The sequence below is a fragment of the Neovison vison genome, chromosome 2 (assembly GCF_020171115.1).
Source record: "Neovison vison isolate M4711 chromosome 2, ASM_NN_V1, whole genome shotgun sequence".
Classification (NCBI taxonomy): Eukaryota; Metazoa; Chordata; class Mammalia; order Carnivora; family Mustelidae; genus Neogale; species Neogale vison.
Genome location: NC_058092.1, coordinates 40423389 through 40445020, shown reverse-complemented (window position 1 = coordinate 40445020; position 21632 = coordinate 40423389). Strand labels below are relative to the sequence as shown.

The window sequence follows — 21632 nt, the reverse complement described above, 5'->3', positions numbered from 1 at the left end:
CTCTTATGCATGAGGCATCAGGGCTATGGTAGTGAATAAGCTAGACAAAGTTCTTTCTCTCACAAAAACAAGTCTAGTGGAAACTGGAACTAGTTGAGATAGCTGTTAACCCTTGTAATAAAGATGAGAAATTTAGTCTTGACACAAATTGACGTAGCTAGTAAGTTGCAGAGCAATGGCTCCACTTAGGTCTTTTGATTTCATATTTTTGCCTTTTCCTTATTGTCTAAAACTTGTGGGTTATTTTTGTCAAGGATTAGAGTAGGGAGAGCCTGGAAAAAAAGGAGACCAGATAGGTCTGTTACAGTAGGCAAGATAAATAGGCTATGGAAATCTGAACTAAAATGGCATCAATAAGGATGGAAAAAAGGCAGCAAAATCAGGAGAAAGGAAGAATCAGTGGGATGTGGTGATTGTCAGACTATGTCCAGTGGGGGTGGGGATGGAAAAGGAGTTGTCAGAGGTAACTTAAAAGTTTCCAGCCTGAATGACAAGAAGGATGGTATTTGCCACATACAGAAATCAGGGAAGACAGATAAGGAGGCAGATTTCATAATCGGGCAAAACTAGTTTCATGAACTAAATTACAGTCTTTTCTATTTTTAGGTTTACAAAGCATTTTTACCTTTGCTATCCTGAAAAAGGTCTTCACTACAACCCTGTCAGGTGAAGCGGATACTTTTAGGCTGAGAAATGTGAGACAGGGCACAGGTGAATGTATTACCCAAGGACAAGAGACTACCAGTCTAGGACCCAGAGTTCTGGATCTGGGTCTCATTGTCTCTCCCTGACAAGGCACGTTGGTCCTGCCTTCTCTTAGCTTGTCCAAGACCTTTTCCAATGAGTCCCTGTGTTCTTTTAGACCAGTTTACTGCTTCAATTTGAAAACTGCATCCTTCTCAAACATTTTATTTGTCTGAATTATCTAAAGATTATTTTGATGAAACTTATGTTTCGGAAGCTGTCAGAAGTATTTTATGGAGCTGTATTACTAGCTAGCTATAATGTGCCTTAACTAATAAAAGGTCTGTTGATTTTCTCTATTAAAAAAAAAAGGAAGCAGATTTCACTTGAGACATATTTGTTGAGTCCAGGGCACCAAGAGAAGGTCTAGGTGGTGCTTTCTAAGAGAGGATAGAGATTTAAATCCTGGACTGGCTCAACACCAGAAAATGCCCCTGGCAGTGACTAGAGTGGATTTGAAGGAGATGAGTGATAGAATAGGTAGTGGTTAAGAGATGGGATTCTGGCATCTGAGACTGAATCTCAACTCTGCCATTTCCTAACTCCTTGATCTTGGACAAATTACTTAACCTCTCTAGAGCTCAGTTTCCTCACCTGTAAGGTAAGGAAAATAGCACCTACTTCATAGGGCTGTTGTAAAAATGAAATGAACAGATACTTATAAAGCACCAGCATGTAGTAAGTGCTCAGTGTATCTAAGTTGCTATGATGAAGTTGATGGCAAGAAGAGGAAAGGTTTTTGTTAAACCACAGAGATATTCAGAGAATATCAGAGAATATTCAGTGATATTCTGTAAGAAAACTCATCATTTATTTTTCTAACGAAATTAAAGAAATACACAAAGGAGTTTTAAAAATATGTTTGAGGGAATTCTAGCCATTTCATGGAAGCTGAATAGAATTCAGAGCCTTCACAAAATCTGCTTTTTGCCCTTTCTACTCTACAAAGGACTTAGAGTGGTAGGAAGAGATAACAATGAATAAAAACCATTTATTTTTGTGCACAATCAAGTATATTAGTTCTCTGAAAGATAGATATTATTCCCATTTTACAGGTAAGGACATGGAAGCTTAGAGAGCTTAAAATTTTCAGGCTTGTACAATAAATGTCAGTACCAGTATTTAATTCCTGAAATTCAGATCCTTTCCCCATACCATGAAAACATATAATGGCGTGACTGTTACTAATTTTATATATAGGTATGTTGATGTATTTAAACCTTTACAAAATTATTTACTTTGCCCCTAAATTTTCTTTTATAAGGGGTCTGTAAAGCACTATACCATTCGAGATTGCTATGTCAGAAATCAAATAAACTTTTGAAAGCTTTACATACAATCCAATCTGACTCCATCTGGCCATAAATAAAAAATCATTAGTTCTGTGCTCAATATTCCAGGTGCTTCTGCAGACATGCTTCACTCACTTAAAGTCTGTATAATAACCCCATTGTAAATACAAACAACTGCAAACGTGTATATGTGAAGATTAACCTTTTCTAGACACTCCTTGTAATTTTCAAAGCCAGTGCTGGAGTTCCAGAGTGCATTAGCACTTGCATCAACATGCCAAATCCCCCCTGGGCCTCACTGCAATGCCAGCTCCAGCTCCAGCTCCAGCTCCAGCCCCAGCCCCAGCCCCGGCCCCAACCTACTGCACCCTGACCACGCCCTGCTCTTTACCTAGCAGCAGAACCTCAAACTGCAGGTTTAATGTCTGGCTGACTCCCAGAGCTGAAGATTCCTTTGGCACTTCCAAATTTATTTCACTTTTCCTCCTCTAAGTGGTTTTAACATAAGCACCCCGTGTGAACAGGCTTTCCTCTTGCATGTATTTTAGATTGTGAGAACTAGAAAAGACCCCTATTTTATAGATGAAACAACCAAGATACAGAGAAGAAAAGGAACTTGATCAAGGCCTAGGAAAACCAAAAGATACAAAAAGCAAAAATGCTTGGCCCAAGTTTACATAGTCACAAAATGAAGGTAAGATGTGTATTTTTTAAACAAACAGAAAAAAGAATTATAGACATCAAATTATTTGGGATTGTGTCTAACTTATTTGAGTATTGCCTAGTATTGTGCTTGGCATAGTGGGCAACTAATACTGAATTATTATGTATAAAAGTGTATGTCAGAAAAATGGTTAATTTGATTGTAGGAAATAGTTGTGCATATTAGAATGAGTCAAGGAGGAAGGAGAACTAAGGAGCTAATTGACACCCTAGGACTGAGGTGCTTACCTTCTTCGTGCTCCCCTGGTGAACCTGTTTCCTATCATAGCCCTTTACTGGTCTGAATGACAGTGGGCCGATTTCTTGTTTATATCCTGTCCTAGCTTCTCTATTCCTTGAAGACAGAGGTATTACCTTGCTCATTGTTTGTCCCAATGCCTAATGCAGATTCCAACATTGTAGTAAACACTCAGGAAATATTTGTTTAGTAAATAAAAGAAAAGAAATAAAGTATTTCTACCCATTCATGCATCCACTGTTTTTATTTGGTTTTTGCTTTACTATTTTCCATCTCACCAGGTAGAAACTCATGCTATCCTTGTGGCTTGAGCAGAGGCAAGAGAAGAACCACAGTATATAGTACATTCACCCTCATTTATTCCTGTTTTCCCTCCATGTTTCTCCCCCTACCTCCATATTTCTCCCAGCCCCCTCCCCCTGCATAGTCATGGAAGAGAACTCCAAAGTCTTAGGGGAAACCATGGAATTTCTGGAATTTAAACTCTGGTAGTCACCCATTTGGTTAAAATTTTCAGGTGTTTTTGTTAACAGCCAGTTGCCAGTCTCTCCTTTTGACATCTCCAGCAGGACAGTCTCAGAAGAGTGTGATAGACTAGGAAGGGAACTAACCTGGGAGCCAGGCATCTGGAGCAGAATTTCAGTTCTTTCAACCATTTGTTTTGTGATTTCAAGCAAGGCACATACTTCTCTGGGTCTTAGTTTCTTCATCTGAAATATGAAGAGATTAAAATAAGTGTTTCTTAATCTTCTTTCAGCCCTGATACTATGTGATGCTATGATGAAATGACCTGTGTATAGATAATACCTGCCTTGTTGACAGCAGTGTTCTGAAAACTAGAGCAAAACCACTAGATTTCTGGTCGTACTGGCTTTATTTAAGATCATCTTCTCTCCTTTTATATGAGAATGTCTCTGTCCCAGGCAGTTTATGGGGACTTAAGCTTTTATTTACTGTAGCTGAGGCTCCTGTAAGCTGGGGCTTTGACAATATTTCACATTTATTTATCTGAGCCAGAGCTTAGGATCATGTGGCAGCTAAGTCATTTAAGGTTATTCAGATGCACTGAAAATGTTGCTTAATAATTCAGAACCAGTTTTCTCTGTTTAGAGTATTAAGATTTTTTAAATCTTTCTAATTAGCCAATTCCAACAGCAGTTTAAATAGGGAAAAATCTGTCCCTTCTGAAAGGGCAACTGATACAAACTTACTGTCAGTCTCTATGTCTGTGCAGCAGGACTGACTGAGGCAAGGACCAGAGTCCAGAGCCAGGGGACCTACTAGGGTGACCTATTAATGGTATTACTAACAAGCTCTGCCTGCTGTTGGAATAAGGCTAGGGAGAAGGGGCCTGGGAATACAGCTCATCTTGAATCCCTTTCTTTGGATTAATGCACACTCCAGAGAGGAGTGGGGGACCCATATTCAGTCATTCAGTAGGTCAGTCCTTCAACAAACACTTGCTGAATTCACACTGTTTCCAGCAATACACTAGGCCCTGAGGATAGATAGCCAGTGAGACCTAATATTGTGCCCTCTGATTTCAACCTACCTGGAGATACAGACTCATAGACAAACCTGAGTGGCACAATAGACAAATAACTCAGTGTGAAACTGTAGCTGATCCTTTGAACTAGATCCTCCAAAAATGGGTAGCCTTGCCCGGTCAAGTGCAAGTACAGTACAATAATGCTGGTTTAGCAAAGGACAAGGTCAACTTGCCAGTATCTACATTTCAAATGCTGATCGTAAGTCTGCTAATAGACGTTGGCAACCACCTTGTCTGAGGAACCTGAGGTGAAACAGAGGTATTACTGCAGCAAATGTGGACTGACCACAGGCAGAACATGTATAGAATAGGCACGAGGAAGAGACCACAATAAACATATATGGTCCCTGTGTTCCAGGAACCCACAGCCCAGTGAATGGGAGAAGATGCCACTTAGGATTAACTCTGTTACAAGGAACCAAAGAATGGGATTAATTTAGGCTCCATCACTGAGGCCTGGATTTGTAGATGAGATAGCATTTGAGATGAGCCTTAAAGGACATATAAGTTTCAACAGATGGAACTAGGGAGGAGGGACAGTCCAGAAGAGGAAACAACATAAACAAAAGTTCTAAGAGGAGAAGTACCAGACATATTTGGGGAATAACAAACTGCTGTACTTGGCTAAAGCATAAGGTCTGTGAGGGGATAGTATTTAGAGAAAGGGTGTTAGGGCCAAGCCACCACCATCCTTTCAAAACATTTAGGTCCAAATGTCACGCATTTGATGTTTGTTTGTTTGTTTGTTTGTTTGTTTCAAAAGAAAATAGAGTAAACATCTATTTTACTGCCTAACTTTACAAATGTTAATAGAGGCTTGCTCTGTATTTTTCAGTGTTCAGTGTTGTACATCTCTGATTTAATCATTTATTCAGCAACTATTTTTTGAGAGCATATAATGCACCAGGTTCTTTGCTGGAAGCTGGAAATAGAGGAAACACACAGTTCCTGTGTCTAAGTTTCTCAGTGTCATGCAGGAGGCATTCATGTACAGCGCAGTGGAAGACAAGCTGTGTAGACGCCCCTCGCAGGTATCTAAGTGGTGCATCAGATGCAACATCCTTATTTAACAGAAGGAAACTCAGAGGAGGAAAAGTGACTTGCCCAAGGTCACAGTAGAAGCTGTGTGCTAGAGTTAGGGGCCAGGTTTGCAGTCTCTCAAAGGGTGCTTGTTCCCTTCTCTCCTCCTCTACTCTGAGCCCTGACCTTCTCTGGACATGAGAACTGAAATGACAGGAATTGAGCATGAAGAAATTCTGGCTAGGTAAAATGCATATCCCAAGCCACCTTCTAGTACTTCCTTAGCATCTTCTCTCCCAAATTCTCATCATAGTACTTTTCTTTAAGTCCAGGAGAGAGTCTCGGAGTTTCTGGTGTAAGTTTGGTATTGTACAGGTGCCTGCTGGACCAACCTTCAAAGAAAACACCTGTTCTGTTCATGATTCTTGCCTTCCAGTTTCATAAGCTTTGGGGCAGATGAAATGTAATATCAAAATAGCTCAGAGAGAGCCTTGGTAACATTTAAGATATTGAACGTGCTGCATCTGGTAACTAGAAAATTTAATGATCTCCTGCTGTTTTGGTAATTGGATAAGTAAATACATCAGAATAAATCACACCGGCAAGTCTTTTGTATGTCGTTAGGGACTCAACTCTTTTAACTCCTGTTCAAAGCTCCAGCTCTTGAGCGGCGTTTGCGTGCAGCGTTACGCACACACCCGCTCATGTGGCTCTGCTTGAGTACTAAAATGCATTCAAAATGCTCACTTTCCCCCTAGCCACTCTGCCTGAAGAGCATGCCAAGCATGCCACTCCAGATCCCTCTGAAGCCAGGAAGAAAAGGTTTTTTTGAAAGCTTAAACTAAACCTAATAAGACATTCAAGCCCTTCATGATCTATCTCCAGACTTGTCTTTCCAGCCATGTCTTCCGTTATGGATGTGCTATAAGCCTTGCCAGAAACACCATCCATTTACAAATTGGGAAAATGAGGCCAAAGCAAAAGGGGACTATCCTGTTGTAGTAAGGAATCACGTAGAATTTTAAGTAGGAGAGAGGCAGAATCGGACATTTTATTCAACTCTCTCAAGTGACAGTGTGAAAGAGAGACCCAGAAGGAAAGAGGGAGATGGTTCATTAGAACCTGTTTGTTGTTGGGTGATGTCACCAGCTTGCAGATGAGAAATGTGTGTCTTCTGGAGGTTAAATGACTTGCTCAAGAGCATACAGGCAGAACTAGAATTCAAAACCCACCAGTGCTTTTTCTTACTGCCTCCCTAATTAGCACTTAAAGGCCTAGTGATAAAACTAGTGGCAAACAATAATTAGAGTTTTTCAGAAGGTTTTTACGCTGAGGTAACAGTTCTGAACCTGACCAGTTAACGGGTTTCTCTCCAAACACAATGTTAGCATTATAGACCGGTCTTTTATTAGAGGCATCCCAGGAACTGTTTATACAAGGACCTGGCTGCCTTCCATGATATCAGCCCTTGAAAGTGAGGCATGTCCCCCAGACCAATAATTCCAGCCTTTTACAAATCACTGCACACATTGAAAATGTTTGTGTGCCTCATTGGAGTAACCACACTAAGCTGCTCAGGGTTCGAGGCAACCCAGCCCTGAGGATCCGAGTTGCCCTAAGGGATGAGGAGGCTGGCATCCTGGCACACCACTGGGGCTAATCTGCATAGATTTCTCTCACCACAGCATAGAATCCTCATTCATGAATTTGCCTGCACCCCCCATTTATTAAGCTTTCAGGGACAGTGAGCTTGTGAACCATTCTATAAAGTAGGACTTCTTTTATCTACTTGAAATCATGTCTTCCAGAGCCCAAGAGGGACAAATCTTGGGAACTGTCTTCCCAGAATGAAGACACATGCCTGTTTTCATTTTTTTAATGCTATTCTTTTACTCTTTTTCTGCCTTTTACATTTACTCTGCACCCTTGGATCTTCTGTTTCCAGCTAAAGAGGCTTTCCTTCCCACCCCCATGCTACCCATCTTGATAGAAGCCTCTCTGTTCTCTCTGGGCTTTTCCCTTCTAACACTGTTGTTTAATAGTGTAGTGACCAAAGCCACTGTGAAGAATACCAATGCAAGGAAAGGGTCACATCTTTCATTTGGTATTCAGGGTCTGCCTGAATACCAAATGTATGCCATGTTTGAGGCCATTTTGACAGTAGTAATACTTAGAGTTGGTGTCCTCATTAAAAAGACTATCTAAAGGCATAGGCTGGGAATAAAGAATCTAGAATTGGTTCCATATCTGCCATGAGTGCTAAGTAATCTATGGTGAGTTCTTTTCCCTCACTGAATTTTTCTGTCTTATCTGTTACAGAGATAACCTTTGAAAATCCCCCCCAGGGATACTTGGGTGGCTCATTCGGTTAAGCATCTGCCTTTGACTCAGGTCATGATCTCAGGGTCCTGAGATTGAGCCCTATGTTGGGCTCCCCACTTAGTGGGGGGAGTCTGCTTCTCCCTCCCTCTCTCCCTCCATGTGCTTGCTCTCTCTCTCCCAAATAAATAAAAATTTAAAAAATAAATAAATAATAAAAATCCCCTCAGTTCTAACAATCACAGGGTTTGTGATAATCGAGGAGCTAGAAATTTGTCCAAATGCCTGACATAGTAATACATTGTTTGGGGGAGATAATATGCTTCAGTTACATGAAGAGGATGGTCCTTCTAAGTGAGAAACTTAGAATAGTCCAGTGTATGACTACAATACTAATATTATCTGGTGTGGTGATTATGAACACAGACTTTGGAGCCAGACCTAGTTTCAGATCCTTGCTCTGCCACTTCCTGCCTGTGCAGTCTTAGGCAGGTTATATAATCTCTCTGAGCTTCTATTTCTCATTTTTAAAGTGGAGGTAATAGCACCTCCCTCACAGTGTTGTGTAGTGCTTGTGAACTACTTAGAAGAATTAGCACCTAGTAAGCTTCCAGAAAATGGTGAACTGTCACCATTATTATAATGTGAGAAAACAAAGAACAGATAAGGCAACCTACAAGATAATAATTTTTATCACTTTGTCACTTTAGTCATCTCTCCCTTTGTTCCTTTATCTTTTCTTTCCTTCTCCCTTCTTCTCATCTTAAAAAAAAAAAAAAAGTAGGACCCTATTCTTCACAACTGCAGAAGGCCACCCAGCCTCACTCTGTAGCATACCAGTTACTCTACCACATTTATGAAAAGAGGAGCATCTGTCACTGTTTTCTAGACACTCTTGCCCCCAATGCTGCTTCCTTCTTTCCTGTGATCCAAGGAGACATACTGGTCCAGAAACTATATAGGAAGCTGGGATGGAAATAAGCTATAGAGTAGTCACATAGTGGGACCCTTCCAGATTGACAGTTCCTTTTTGGGTTGCATTACCACCTATAGCAAATGTAGAGGAGAAGTTGCTAGGAGCTAAAACCGGCATTGCTGTGCTTCAGGAGGAGGAGGAGGAAGAATCCCTTGTGTTTGCAAAGGACTTTATAGTTACCAATGCCTTTTCACACCCTGACCAGCAAATGACCAGCAGATCAGTTCTTAAGTTCTCCCTCTGATACTTTTTAGGTATAATTGGCCTCTTCAGGGATTCCCACCTCATCAGGAGGTATTTAAAGACTATGGACAATTAGCTATTAGGACCAAGCTGACAGTAACAAAATATAGCCTGTGTTCCTCTGGGGAACAACAAAGTCCATACCACAATAGGAACTTGTTTATGATACTTTATGATGCATTTTTTTATGCTCAAGGGAACATTAGCTGTTCTCTGTTTAGAAGTAGGATCAGAGGTTAAGAGGCAGTGAAGAGGGATGCATCAGATATAGTCTGGAAGTTCATAAACCTGGGGGTAAATTCTAGCCTTATCTTTTCTGTGTGATCCTGGGCAAATCCCTTAACCACTTTTGACCTTAGAGAATTCATCTATAAAATGGGGATACTTATCTTATAGGATTGTTATGACAATTTAATTAGATAACATGTAGAACAACTAGTAGAGCATGTGGCGCTTATAAAATGCCAAATACATGGTAACTTTTTGGTAGTGATGACATTAATTATTATTTTTTAAACTTGGTTTTTAATATGGATTTTTTAATTCAGTGATTAACAGAATGGATTACTCCTAGCATACCAAAAATATTAGTTGTGGGAGCCTGGGTTGTGCAGTTGGTTAAGCATCCTCCTCTTGATTTCAGCTAGGTCATGATCTCAGGGCCGTGTGCTCCCCACTCAGCAGACTCAACGGAGAGTCTGCTTGAGATTTTCTCTCTCTTTCCCTCTGTCCCTCACCTCCTGCTCTCATTCTCTCTCTCCCCAAAATAAATAATCATTTAAAAAAAAATAGTTCTCCCATGCTCAAAGCACATGCTAATTGTGAACAGAAGCAAAAGAAGACATATATGTGTGTGTGTGTGTATAATACATATATATATATATTCAGCTTTAGTGTAATTTGGGAACTTACATAAGCAGCCTTTGTGCTGCCTCCTAGGATAGAAAGAGCTCAGGATTTGAAGTGAGAAGATGTGGGTTCAAATGTGAGCTCCACCAATTTCTAGTTGTATGACCATAAGTAATGTCCTTGTTTGAGCTTTGGTGGTGTCATCTGTTAAAATGAGAATAAATTAGTCCAATCTCTTAGAATAGCTCTGGGGTTTAGATAAAATATGTGAAGGTGGTGTGAGGGCTGTAGAATTGTACATTGTTATGTACACATTCTTCAGTAGGAAGTTTGTGAGCACATTCATTTCGTGTTCAGATAACTTGTTTAAAGGAGCATGTCTTTAAGAACAAGCTTTGTTGTGGCTTTATGGGTGGGAAATGTATTTAGAATTGAATAATGCCCTGACTAGGTGATTCTCATCTTCTAATCAAGGCTGAATAGACTTTGAGAAAAAAGAGTTGTGGCTCTTACATCAAGTTATATGAAATCATAATTGTTAAGCACTTGTTTAGTGCTATGGGGGTATTTAGGGTTTTAAGTGTCATTTAAATAATACCCCTTCACTTAACTTGTTCAAGACTAATTGAAAGACATAAGACCAACTGAAAGACAGACAAAGGACTCAGGGGGAGTACAAATATCACATTTGTTACTGAGAAAGTTGATCAGAGATTGTGGTTTGGAATCTGCAGCTAGGGGGCTTACTGATATATTCTTTGCCCCTAATTAGACAGACTTGGCCACGAAGTCCTTGGTCTAAAACTGGAGAAGCAGGTTTGACTCCAGAAAAGGGAAAGGAAGGGGCTGAGCTTAGATGCTTCACCCACATTCACCAAACAGATAGGTCTTCATCTCACTGTGTGTGAGAAATGGGGAGAGCATCCCAGAGTCCCTCCATGTGGAAGCTGAATATGAAATGCTTCATGGTTGTAAGCTTCATCTTATTAAATCTTCACAACAACTCTGGTTAGCAAAAATGTCTCAATATTATAAATAGACAATGAACCAGAAATTAAGTAACTTATCCACAGCCATCAGAGAGTTAGGAGGTTTTAGCAATGGAATCCAACCCAAGTCTCTCTCCCTAGGTCATTGGGGAGCTCACACCACACAAATGACATCTACTGACACATAAATAAGACATTGAATCATAATAGTTGCCATGTGTGGGCTCCGTGTTGGCTGTTCTAATCCATACAACAACCCTTTCATCCAGCAGAGAAGGAAGCTGGAGTTCTAAGCATCTTACTGACATGGCCAAGAGCTCGAATTTGAACCCAAGAGTTTCTATTTCCAAAGCCCAACAGCAGTCCAGTTGACCTGATTGAATCATTAACCCCCACATTTTTAAAAATGCAAAAATTAAAGCATAGAAAAGAGAAGTGATTCATCCAAAGTTGCACCACTGGAGCCAAAACTAGAACCTATACATTCTGGCCCTTTACATCTTGACAGCATTAGATAATATACAGCCTTAGCCATCAGTAAAAAGGAGTATGGAGGAGGGAGAGTTTGCTGAGAGCTGAAAGGTGAGGGAGTGCTTACAAAGGCTGCGTGGTCTGTCTGTTGTAGGTTATGGGATCTACTTGTCCTTCATATCTGTGGGAGGGAAAAGGAGGAAGAAGGTGTATGGGAAGATTCTAGTGTTTGCTATCTGTGTGAGCTACAAAAGGATTGTAGATTTTCCACCAGTGTAGCCAAGGGCTGCTCCTGGGGGTCAGGCTATGCAAGGCTCCATCCACTTGCAGTGTTGCCAGCACACAGCACAGTCTAGAAAGTGGTGCTGCTCATAGCCCAGAGGGGAGCAGCCAAATTATAAAGAAAATATGAGAACAGAGCTTTTTCTCCCCTTGGAGATGCTGGAATTTTCTGAAATGCAAATTTTACTCTAAAAGCAAAAATACATTTGAGAAACCCCTGGTGGTCTATTGCTTCCCAGTTCCACACGCTGAACCTTAAGGATGTAATTCATGGAGTGAGAAAGAACACAATTAGGCCACTGAAGGAGGTAGGGAGTTATAATGGAAAGTGTTAGGGAACTAATCAGAAGGTTTGGGTTCTGGTTCTGCCTCTACTGTTTATGCTATCACAGGTAAACACAAACTCTAGATCTCTTTTCCTAATCTACTGAGTGTGGCCAATTCCCAAAGTATGATTTCCAAGTACTACTGCAGGGCATTTCCCTCATAAGCTGTTAAAAATGCCCTGGGAATGTTCAGAAAAATGCAGCCGAGCATGTTTTTTAAAGACTTCATATTTTTGGAGCAGTTTTAGGCTCACAGCAAAATTGAGCAGGAAGTACAGAGAGTTCCCATATACTCCCTTACATATAGCCTCCCCCTATTGACAACATTCCTCACCAGAGTGGTACATATGTTACAACTGATGAACCTACATTGACACATCATTATCACTCAGAGTTTGTAGTTTACATTCTACTGGTTTGGACAAATGTATAATGACATATAACCATCATTATAGTATCACACGAAGTATTTTTACTGCCCTAAAAATGCTCTGTGCTCTGCCTACTCATCCCTCTCCCCATTCCAACCCCTGGAACTAGTGAGCTTTTTACTGTCTCCATAGTTTCACCTTTCCCAGAATGTCATATAGCTGTAATCATACAATTTGTAGCCTTTTCAGATTGACTTCTTTCATTTAACATTAAGATTCCTCCATGTCTTTTTATGGCTTAATAGCTCATTTTTTGGTGTTGGATAATATTCCACTGTGTGGATGCATCACAATTTATTTATCTGTTTACCTACTGAAAGGCATCTTGGATGCTTCCAAGTTTTGGGCAATTATGAAAAAAGATGCTATAAACACCTGTGTGCAGAGTTTTGTGTGAACATAAGTTTTCAGCTCCTTTGGGTTAATTCCAAGGAGTATAATTAGTGGATTATATGGTAAGAATAGGGTTAGTTTTGTAAGAAACCACCTAACTAACTATCTTCCAAAGTACTGTGCCATTTTGCCTTCCCACCAGCAATTAATGAGAGTTCCTGTTTCTCTACGTCCTCAACCAGCATTTGGTGTGTTCGGTGTTCTAGATGTTGGCCATTCTAATAGGCATATAGTGGTATCTCATTGTTATTTAATTTGCATTTCCCTAATAGTATATGATGTGGTGGAGCATCTTTTTGTATATTTATTTGCCATTTGTAGTAGCTCTTTTTTGATGAGGGATCTTTAAGGTCTTTGGCCCATTTTTTAATTGGATTGTTCATTTTTTTATTGTTGAGTTTTAGAATTCTTTGTATATTTTGGATAATCATTCTTTATCATATATGTCTTTTGCAAATATTTTTCCCCTGTCTATGGCTTGTCTTCTCATTCTTTTGACAGTGTGTTTTGCAGAAGTTTTTAATTTTAATGAAGTCCAGCTTTATCAATTATTTCTTTTGTGGATTGTGCTTTTGGTGTTATATCTAAAAAATCAAAGCCATTCCCAAGGTCATATAGGTTTTGTCCTATGTTATCTTCTAGGAATATTATAGTTTTGTGTTTTACCTTTAAGTCTGTAATCCATTTTTAGTTAATTTTTGGAGAGGGTGTAAGGTCTGCATCTAGATTTTTTTTTTTTTGCATTCTGTGTTTAATTGTTCCAGCACCATTTGTTGAACCTAGCATTTTTTTCTGAAGGTGAAAATATTAGATCCATACTTAACCTTTATTCAATTTTAAAATAAAAGCATTACTTCAGCAAAATTAAGTAAAATAACAGGGACTGATAATAATATCTATGCTATTAGACTATATATAAATATGTTGTAAACTATAAGTACTATGCATATATTGCTGCTACTTCTGTTTTTAGTATCACTCAGCTCCTGCTCTCAGGTAGCCCCCAGCCTAGTAGCAGTAGTATATTTATGCTCAGGCTTTTTTTAATCAAGTGAGAGGCAGAATGGTGTGGCTAGAAAGAACCCCAAAATGGAAGCTTAAAAACTCTGAGGTAGAGTACTACATTTACCTCTTAACTGTATTACCTGGGCCAAGTCACTTGATGTCTGTGAGCCTCAGGAGAGCAGCCTATGAAATGAAGGCTTTGGACTTTTGGCATTTAAGGAACCTTCTCACCCTAACATTCTACTACTCTATTTGGTATGGCCTAGGATGAGATTCTGTCACACTGATTCACATTTTTCTCAGGAGCAATGTTAGATTTTTTTAAAAAAGGAATTGAAGCCCAAGGAAGTAATAGAAATAAGATGTATATGAAAGTTCAAACTGCTGAGAAAATTGATTTCGGAAAGAATAGCTCTATTTGCCCCATTTTTGATAACATAAACAAATTTCACAAAACCAAACTGCTAAGGTATTAATTTAATTAAAAAATACATCATTCAGGTTTCCTAAGTATAATGAATAAAATGTCAAGGTGATTGACCTTCCTTTTCTAACATAGACAGAGTCTCTTATCTGAGAATGCTCCTCCTCTCCCAAGGAGTCCCAAAGGGTGGGTTTCTCTGTTGATTTAGAGAGTCAATAATTCAGTAAAGTCCCAGGTAAATGGCAGAACACAAGCTGAGATTGGGTTTTTGTATTCGTATTTTATAAACATTTCAGGATTTTTTTTTCCTGACCCTTGATATTTTGCCATTCTAAAATGAAGATCTTATATCTTAGAATCTTGGTTAGAAACAACCTCAGGGTCATCTCTCCCAACTTTTTTCTCTGAGTGGATCTACTCTTAGCCACGCCCCTGGCTGAATATTCTAGCAGTTCAACATACAGATTCCAAAACTAGATTCAATCCTCACTCTGTCCTGAGTAGCTTTGAGACCTTGGGCAAGTTACTTAATGTGTTCCATGGATCAGTTTTCTCATCTGTAAAATGGGAATAATAACGGTATCTACCTCAGAAGGTTATTATGCAGATTAAATTCTTTTATAAAGTGTTTGGCATATGCCCAGTACAAAATAAATGCCAAATATATGTTAGCCATTACTGTTATCATCATGATCTTCTCAAATATGCCCTTATTTGAATGCTTCTAGGGACAAGAGAGAATGCAATGCGCTCACTGTCCCCACCCATCCCTCCTTCTCCATTGCCACAGGGCAGCCCACTAACATATTAGCCAGAAGCAATTCTGTTTAGCATGAGCTCTGGAGTCAGACTTGAGTGTGAGATCTTATTCTGTCTGCACCTTGAGATGATAACCCATGGTATCTTCAACTGTAAAATGGCAGTAATCATACCTACTTCATTTGGCTTTTTTGAGGACTAGACTACTATATTTAAAGTACTTAGCATGGTTCTAGCTACATGGTAGGTACTCAATAAATGATAGTTGCTGCTATGATAATGGTTAGGAAGAACAAGAAGGAAACAGAACAGAAAGAGGAAGAAGAAAGTAGCACAGTGGCATACCAGCAGCTTTAAGAGTTCTTTCTGGCCAGCTGAATTCTGTGTCCCTGTGATTTTACCTCACTAGTCCCAGCCCAGCCAGCTGGTACTGCACGTAACACGTCTGATCTGCTTGGCAGTCCTTCAGATACCCCTTTCCCTGTAGTGGCAGCCACCACCACCACTTCTCAGTTCCCCCTTAAATGGGACCCAGAGCACTGCAGGATGGTTCCACAGCATGGCCACCTTTCTTGCAGGGGAGAACTTCATCCCCCTAGGTTCCCCTACAGCCTTTTTGTCCATGCCAGGCAAAAAAGAATGGAAGCAGAGATTGTTCTTGTTCATTTTGAAATTTCTGTCTAAAACGACCTCCAAAGAATTGCTTCTGATCTGAGGTACCTGAAGGAACAGGCCCCAAACAGCAATGTTTGCTGTGAAGTAGTTGAGCACAGCTTCATGGAAACCCACGGGCATCTCTAGTTACTGAGGCATTACCCTAGCAGGGCAGCAGGGCAGAAATAAGAAAGGCAGCCTGCTGCAGGCCTGTGCTCCAGGAGGCTTCAGGAAAAGAGCTCCAGCTTTGAAGTGAGCCCAGGACCCCTCTCCAAGGCAACATTCCAGTCAGTAACGGCTACCACTGACTGAGCATGTTCTGGCTTGGACACTGTACCCGAAGCTTTATCAACACTCCGTTTAACTGTCACACCAACCTATGAAAGTTAAACTGATTTATTCTTATCGTAGAGATGAAAAAACCTATGCTCTCTGGTTGTGGAACTTCAAGGTCTTTAGGTACTAAAGTGAAAACAGGGATTGGAATTTAAGTTTGCTTCAGTCTTTTTAAACATTATACTGTATAGCTATCCCCCTTACTAACCACGTGGCCTTAAAACAAATGGCAGCCATTTTGAGCCTCAATTTTGCCATCTCTACCTACCTTGCATGGTTGTTACAGGAATTAAATGAAATAACATGAAGTGCCTGGCATGTAATAGGTGTTCAAGAAACTTCAGTTTCCTCCTTTTCAAGTCCCAGCTATCTCACCCAAAGTGACAGAGAAAAATCACCTAACTTGCCTGGGACACAGTTTTCTGAACCTCCAACCTGGTGTGTTGACAGCTTAGGCAGGATTCGGTTTGGGCCTGAGGCTCCAGCCTCCCAGCCTGTTTTTCTCTATAGCATTTCTGCTGGTATGCATAGGCTCTGGCACTACAGTGATCATGGTTTCTCTCTACAAACATCATATTTACAAACCACAAATAACAAAGTACAAGATGCCGGAAGAGCTCTGGCATGTTAATTAAGAACAATAGCGGAAGCAGCTGGGCAGAAAATACCAACGAGTATGAAGCAGAGGCTCAGTTGACTAGAGACAGCGTAATATTGTATGTTAATTAGGGAAGTGGGTAAACATTTGCCAGCAGCTTGCCCCTCCAGTGCATTGGAAGACAGACACCAGGCTGGGCCTTCCCCACTGCCTTGCCTGCCCATCTGCCCAGAACCCAAGAGATACCAGTAGAGCTGCTTAGCTCTGGGTTCCTTATAGGCAGAGAGGATTCTTGAGGTTAATGTATCTCCTTAATGACCCTCCTGGGCATACCAGGTTTCCATCTGGATACAGTCAAAGATAGTGTTCCTCCTTCAGCCTGGCTGTGACACTAGGCCTCCCAGGGCCCTCATCCCCCTTGACTAGGAGAAGACAGTAGAGCCATCTCATATTAGGTGTGGTTTGGGTTGAGCAGAGGACAAGATCTCCAGCCTCAGATGCTGTACTCTCTGAGGACCACAGGCCCAGGGCCTCTATATCTCACATAGCAGACTTCCCAGCCTCCCATCACATACACTCAGACCTGTCCCTTTATCTGTATGTCTGTCCATCCTTAGTTATTCACATACACGGTAGCCATCATTAAACATGTGCTCTGTGCTGAACACTATGCTAATTATGTATTTTTTCTCATTTAATCTTCACATCAGTCCTGCATGGTTGATATTAACTCCAAAGCCACAAAGCTAATAGCCAACACAGCTGTGATTTAAACCGGAATCTTTCTGGTTCCAAAGCCCACTGTCACTTCCACTAAACTAGTATATCTCAACTTTTTAAAATTCATACTCCCTTCTGATAAATGTGAAGACTCTGTTTCTTTCTCTCTCTCTCTCACTCTCAGATTCATAAATCCTCCATCCCTGCCCCTGGCCTAGGAGGTCATAAAGCTACTTCAGGATTCCTACGTGACTAGCATTTCCCAACTGAGTCAAGATTTTGCCTAGCTTTACTCTCTACAAAGAGTTCATATGATTAAATAATGATTTTTTTATTTCCAAAATTTAAAGTCTTATTATGGCATTGACTCAATATCCCCCTACCCAACCAACAAGGAGACTGTGATACGCCTTCCCAGGGAGACTCTCCTCAATGGAGGGTATCCATCTTTGGGCATGGTAGAGTAGACATTGTCCAGTTTACTATGGGAAAGCTTAGCCAGAAGATCAGCCCCAAAGACTTAGCTCTTTTCTGACCAAGCAGAAAAGTCCCTCCATGCTGTCAGGAGTTAACCAAGCAGAGATCCCCAAGAATGCTAACCAGTTGTTTAGCCAGTACCCTTTCCTAAAGTGCACCTGTTCTGTGGGCCAAGCTGTGCTGTGCAGGAGGCACAAACCTCCCACCTGCCAGGATGAGGTCCTGAAGAATGAGGTCTCCTGAAGCTTTGCCTGCCTGTGATCACATGCTAGTTCTTCCACTAAGCTATGAGACGTGACCTCCCTGAGCTCTGGTTTCCTCGGTTCTAAGATGGAAGTAGCACCACCTGTGTCACAGGTTTATTGTGAGCATCAAATAATAAATTTGGAAATGCTTAGGCCACTGCATAGCAGGCTGAGAATCAGTATGCACAGGTAGGACCTGAAAGCCATGTGGAGAAGAGAGCGCTTGTTCCAGTCTTTTAAATATGTTTTCTTTCTTTTTAGGTAACCCAGCTCGACCCAAATAAATCATTATTGGAAGTAAAGCTGTTCCCTCAAGAAACCCTTTTCCTTGAAGCGAAAGAGTAAACGTGGCCCAGCAGTGGAACCAGCCATTCCTTGACAAGTCAGAGGCCGGCGTCAAGAGAAGGGCTCCTTGCCAACCCACCTACACGCTCGTCTCACTCAACTCAATGTCACACTTCTGCCTCTTGCAAGATTGCTGGAAAAAAGTAATAATAAACATAGCTACTTAAAATTTCCCATCCACGAGTATATGTTCCCAACCCTCATAGAGAATTACAACTCTGCAGCTCTCCTATACCCCCTCCACCTCACCCTTGTTCAATGACTAATGCACTGTTCAAGTGTGAGTGTCCACGAAGTAGAATTTTTACCTCTCCAGTGCCCTTCGTTTCCCCACACTGTCTAGGACAGTTCTGTCTGCCCTGTGACACCAGGATGCTATGTATTTGATATGTCTCATTGAGCCAGGGCTCATGCACCTCTGCCTTTTTATTTTCATGACTGGATTTCTACTTTGTCACCTAATTTTAAAAGGCATGGGGAAAAAAGTCAAATGGGACTTCTCAGCATGGAGATTAAACATTGTTGTAGGAAAAAAAGCATATCATTTTTGTTGGTACTTTCTGACTTCTTTACTAAAATTTAAGGTTGTGTTTGAGGAATGCATTTGACATATATGCAAGATATTTATTTATTGCAGCTGCCTTGGGTCTCCAGGTTCCACCTAGGAGTTATCCGCTGTTCCAGTGAAGCATGGAAAACAGTTGAAGCACATTATATGAATGCTGAGATAGTGTGAAAAGGATCAGTACCAGGACTTTGGTATCTGGTCCAGCTGCAAGAAGCTGCTGTTAGGTTTGCATTTGGGTAGTTAGAACCTCATAGATACCAGCTCCCAGATTGCTGGTCCACCAGCATACACCGAGCATAATTCTCTCCTGCTTTTCTCTCCCTCTGCTCCATCTTGTGTTGGGACCTTGTTACTTGGTATTTTAAGTACCTGGTCTATCACCAAAATCTGATCAGCCAGCCCATGGGCTCTGAGCCCTGCTGTAAAACCTTATCCACTGTTTCATTCTTTTAACATTTCAGTATTAGATACTAGATTCCCATTTCAAATGAAATGATACTGGATTCCCATTTTCAAATGGCTGAAAACTCTGTCCTCTTATATTTAAGAGAACAGACTTGGGGGGCTCAGCTCAGAAGACATGTATTTCCTGAAGATACATGTAATAATTTGGGAATGATTTAGTAAATGTGGATTTTTGTTAATCTGTGCATCCAGAGTTTGAAGTTTAGTTCATGGAAATACTGTTATGCCTTCACAGCCAATGATTTCTTTTTAGTCTTGGAATGTTTCTCCATATCTGTTTTTATGTTTACTGTAGTCTCTCTCCCAAGGTTTGGGATTCTGATTTTGACATTTTGTATTTGTCCAAAGTACAGTCTAAGTGCTGGGTTTTTCCCCCGGCCCAGTTCAAGGGGTTCTCAGAAGACGCTAACTGAAGCCTAAGATGTGGCTGGTCATTTTCTCTCTGCCTGGAAGTGCATATTTGCCAGGAAAATTCCTCCTGTGTCTTTTCTCTGGTGCTCCAACCAGGGACCTCCCTGAACACTCTCTCATAAGAGATGTGTTCCTAAAAGATAGTGCTACATCTGCTTAGGGTCGGGCCTCCTCCAGCTCCAGAGTCTCCCAGGGAGGCTGAAAGGAAAAGAGACCAAATATGAGGGAGTTCAACCTGTGCACTTCCTCTCCAGCTCCACTCCTACCTTCTCTTTTTTTTTGGGGGGGGGGGGGTGGGGGGGTATCTACACCTACCTTTCCAACCTGGTGGCACCAAAGACAGTCATTTCCAGCTACAGATGCACTAGGGCACCAGCTCTTTTTTTCCAGGTAGACCTTAGCTTCCATGCAGAAGCTACAACTCTAAACCCAGGCCATACTCAGGAACAGCAGCAAGAGTGTTAGTAGGAGTTGGAGAGGAGATTCTGAATTTACTTTCATGGTTAACCTGTTCCATCTCATTTGGGTTTGACTTCATCATATTGTTCTGCCCTGTCAGCCTCACTTCTGTATCCCAGTGATATAAACTTTACTCTGAAACTGATTTCATAAAAGTTATTAAATGCTTCTTGAATGTGTATGAAGTTTACACACCCTTTTCCAACCCCCTCTTTAGAGATTCTCCTAGTTCAGTCTCATGAAATCCTATCCTATAGGTCCCCATTGCCAGGAAAGGCCTCAGCTAATTGTCATTGTTTACTGGTGTCATTCTGGTCTACTGAGTTCCAGAACCAGGGGCCAAAACAGTTTTGGGCTTTTTCTTACAAGCACATTAAAGTGACTTTGCATAAAGTTGGGTTCCAAGAAAAACGTCAAGTAACTTACTGTCACAAGAGGAGAAGTTATTGAGTAACTTCTGCTATCGCAGAAATAGCAATGTTCTTTGGCAGTTCTTCCTCCTGCCCTTAAACTTTCTTGGTCTTTACATCCCAGCTGCCAGATGCAGTTCTGAGTCAATCAGAACATGGGCTCAGTGTTCTTATGCCCAGCTGTTCACAGTGAAGTCCCAGGACTCCTTGTCATCCTTACTTCCATTCCAGTTCATTCCTCTGTGTTTCTTGGATTATCCATTGTATGTTTGGAGCATTAGTTTGAAGGTTTAAGGAAGTACTGACAGTTTCCCACAGACTCTAAGAAGGTCTGGTTTGGGGAGGTTTCTGATTTGCAATGTTGCCATGCTTTGTCACTACTAGTTTTATGGGACACACAGGTGTTCATCTCTGAATTGTAAGCATGCAATGTCTGAATGGAATGAGGACATCTTCCTTGGGATCTTTTTTTTTTTTAATGTAGAACAGTGGGATTTAGGTTTTATGTGGTGACATTAGAAATATAAAGTAAGTTTGCAGTTGCATTAAAATTGCTTCTCCCAAAGCTACACATACTGACCTGAGTACACTGAGTACACTGGTCAGTCCTAAATTCAGTTCAGGAGTAATCACAAAAACATCATACTTCACAATCTATGTGACCCTTTCACCTGCATTATCTCATTTGATCTTTAAAAAAAAAATTCTTGGAAGGAGATTGATGTCTCTCTCTCTCTCTCTCTCTCCTTTCTTTCTCATTTCCCTCCCCTTCCTCTTTTTTCTCTCTCTCTCTAGTTTTTCTTTCTTCTCTCTCTCTCTCTCTCTCATACACACACACTAGAGACTTTAGTGTCTTCCAGTTTGAACTTTGGTTCTGCCACTTCACAGCTGTGTGACTTTAAGTGAGTAAC

The 21632-nt window shown here is 40.9% G+C and overlaps 1 protein-coding gene across 1 annotated transcript in view; it reads left to right on the top strand.

Moving 5' to 3' along the window:
- The window catches only part of FAF1 (Fas associated factor 1), a 475350-nt gene extending 456403 nt beyond the window's left edge, over positions 1-18947 (top strand). The window contains exon 19 of the mRNA XM_044238202.1: positions 18325-18947. Within this exon, the coding sequence (XP_044094137.1) occupies positions 18325-18408 (84 nt within the window). The 3' untranslated portion in view covers positions 18409-18947. The remainder of the gene's footprint in view (positions 1-18324) is intronic.
- Positions 18948-21632: the final 2685 nt, after the last annotated feature.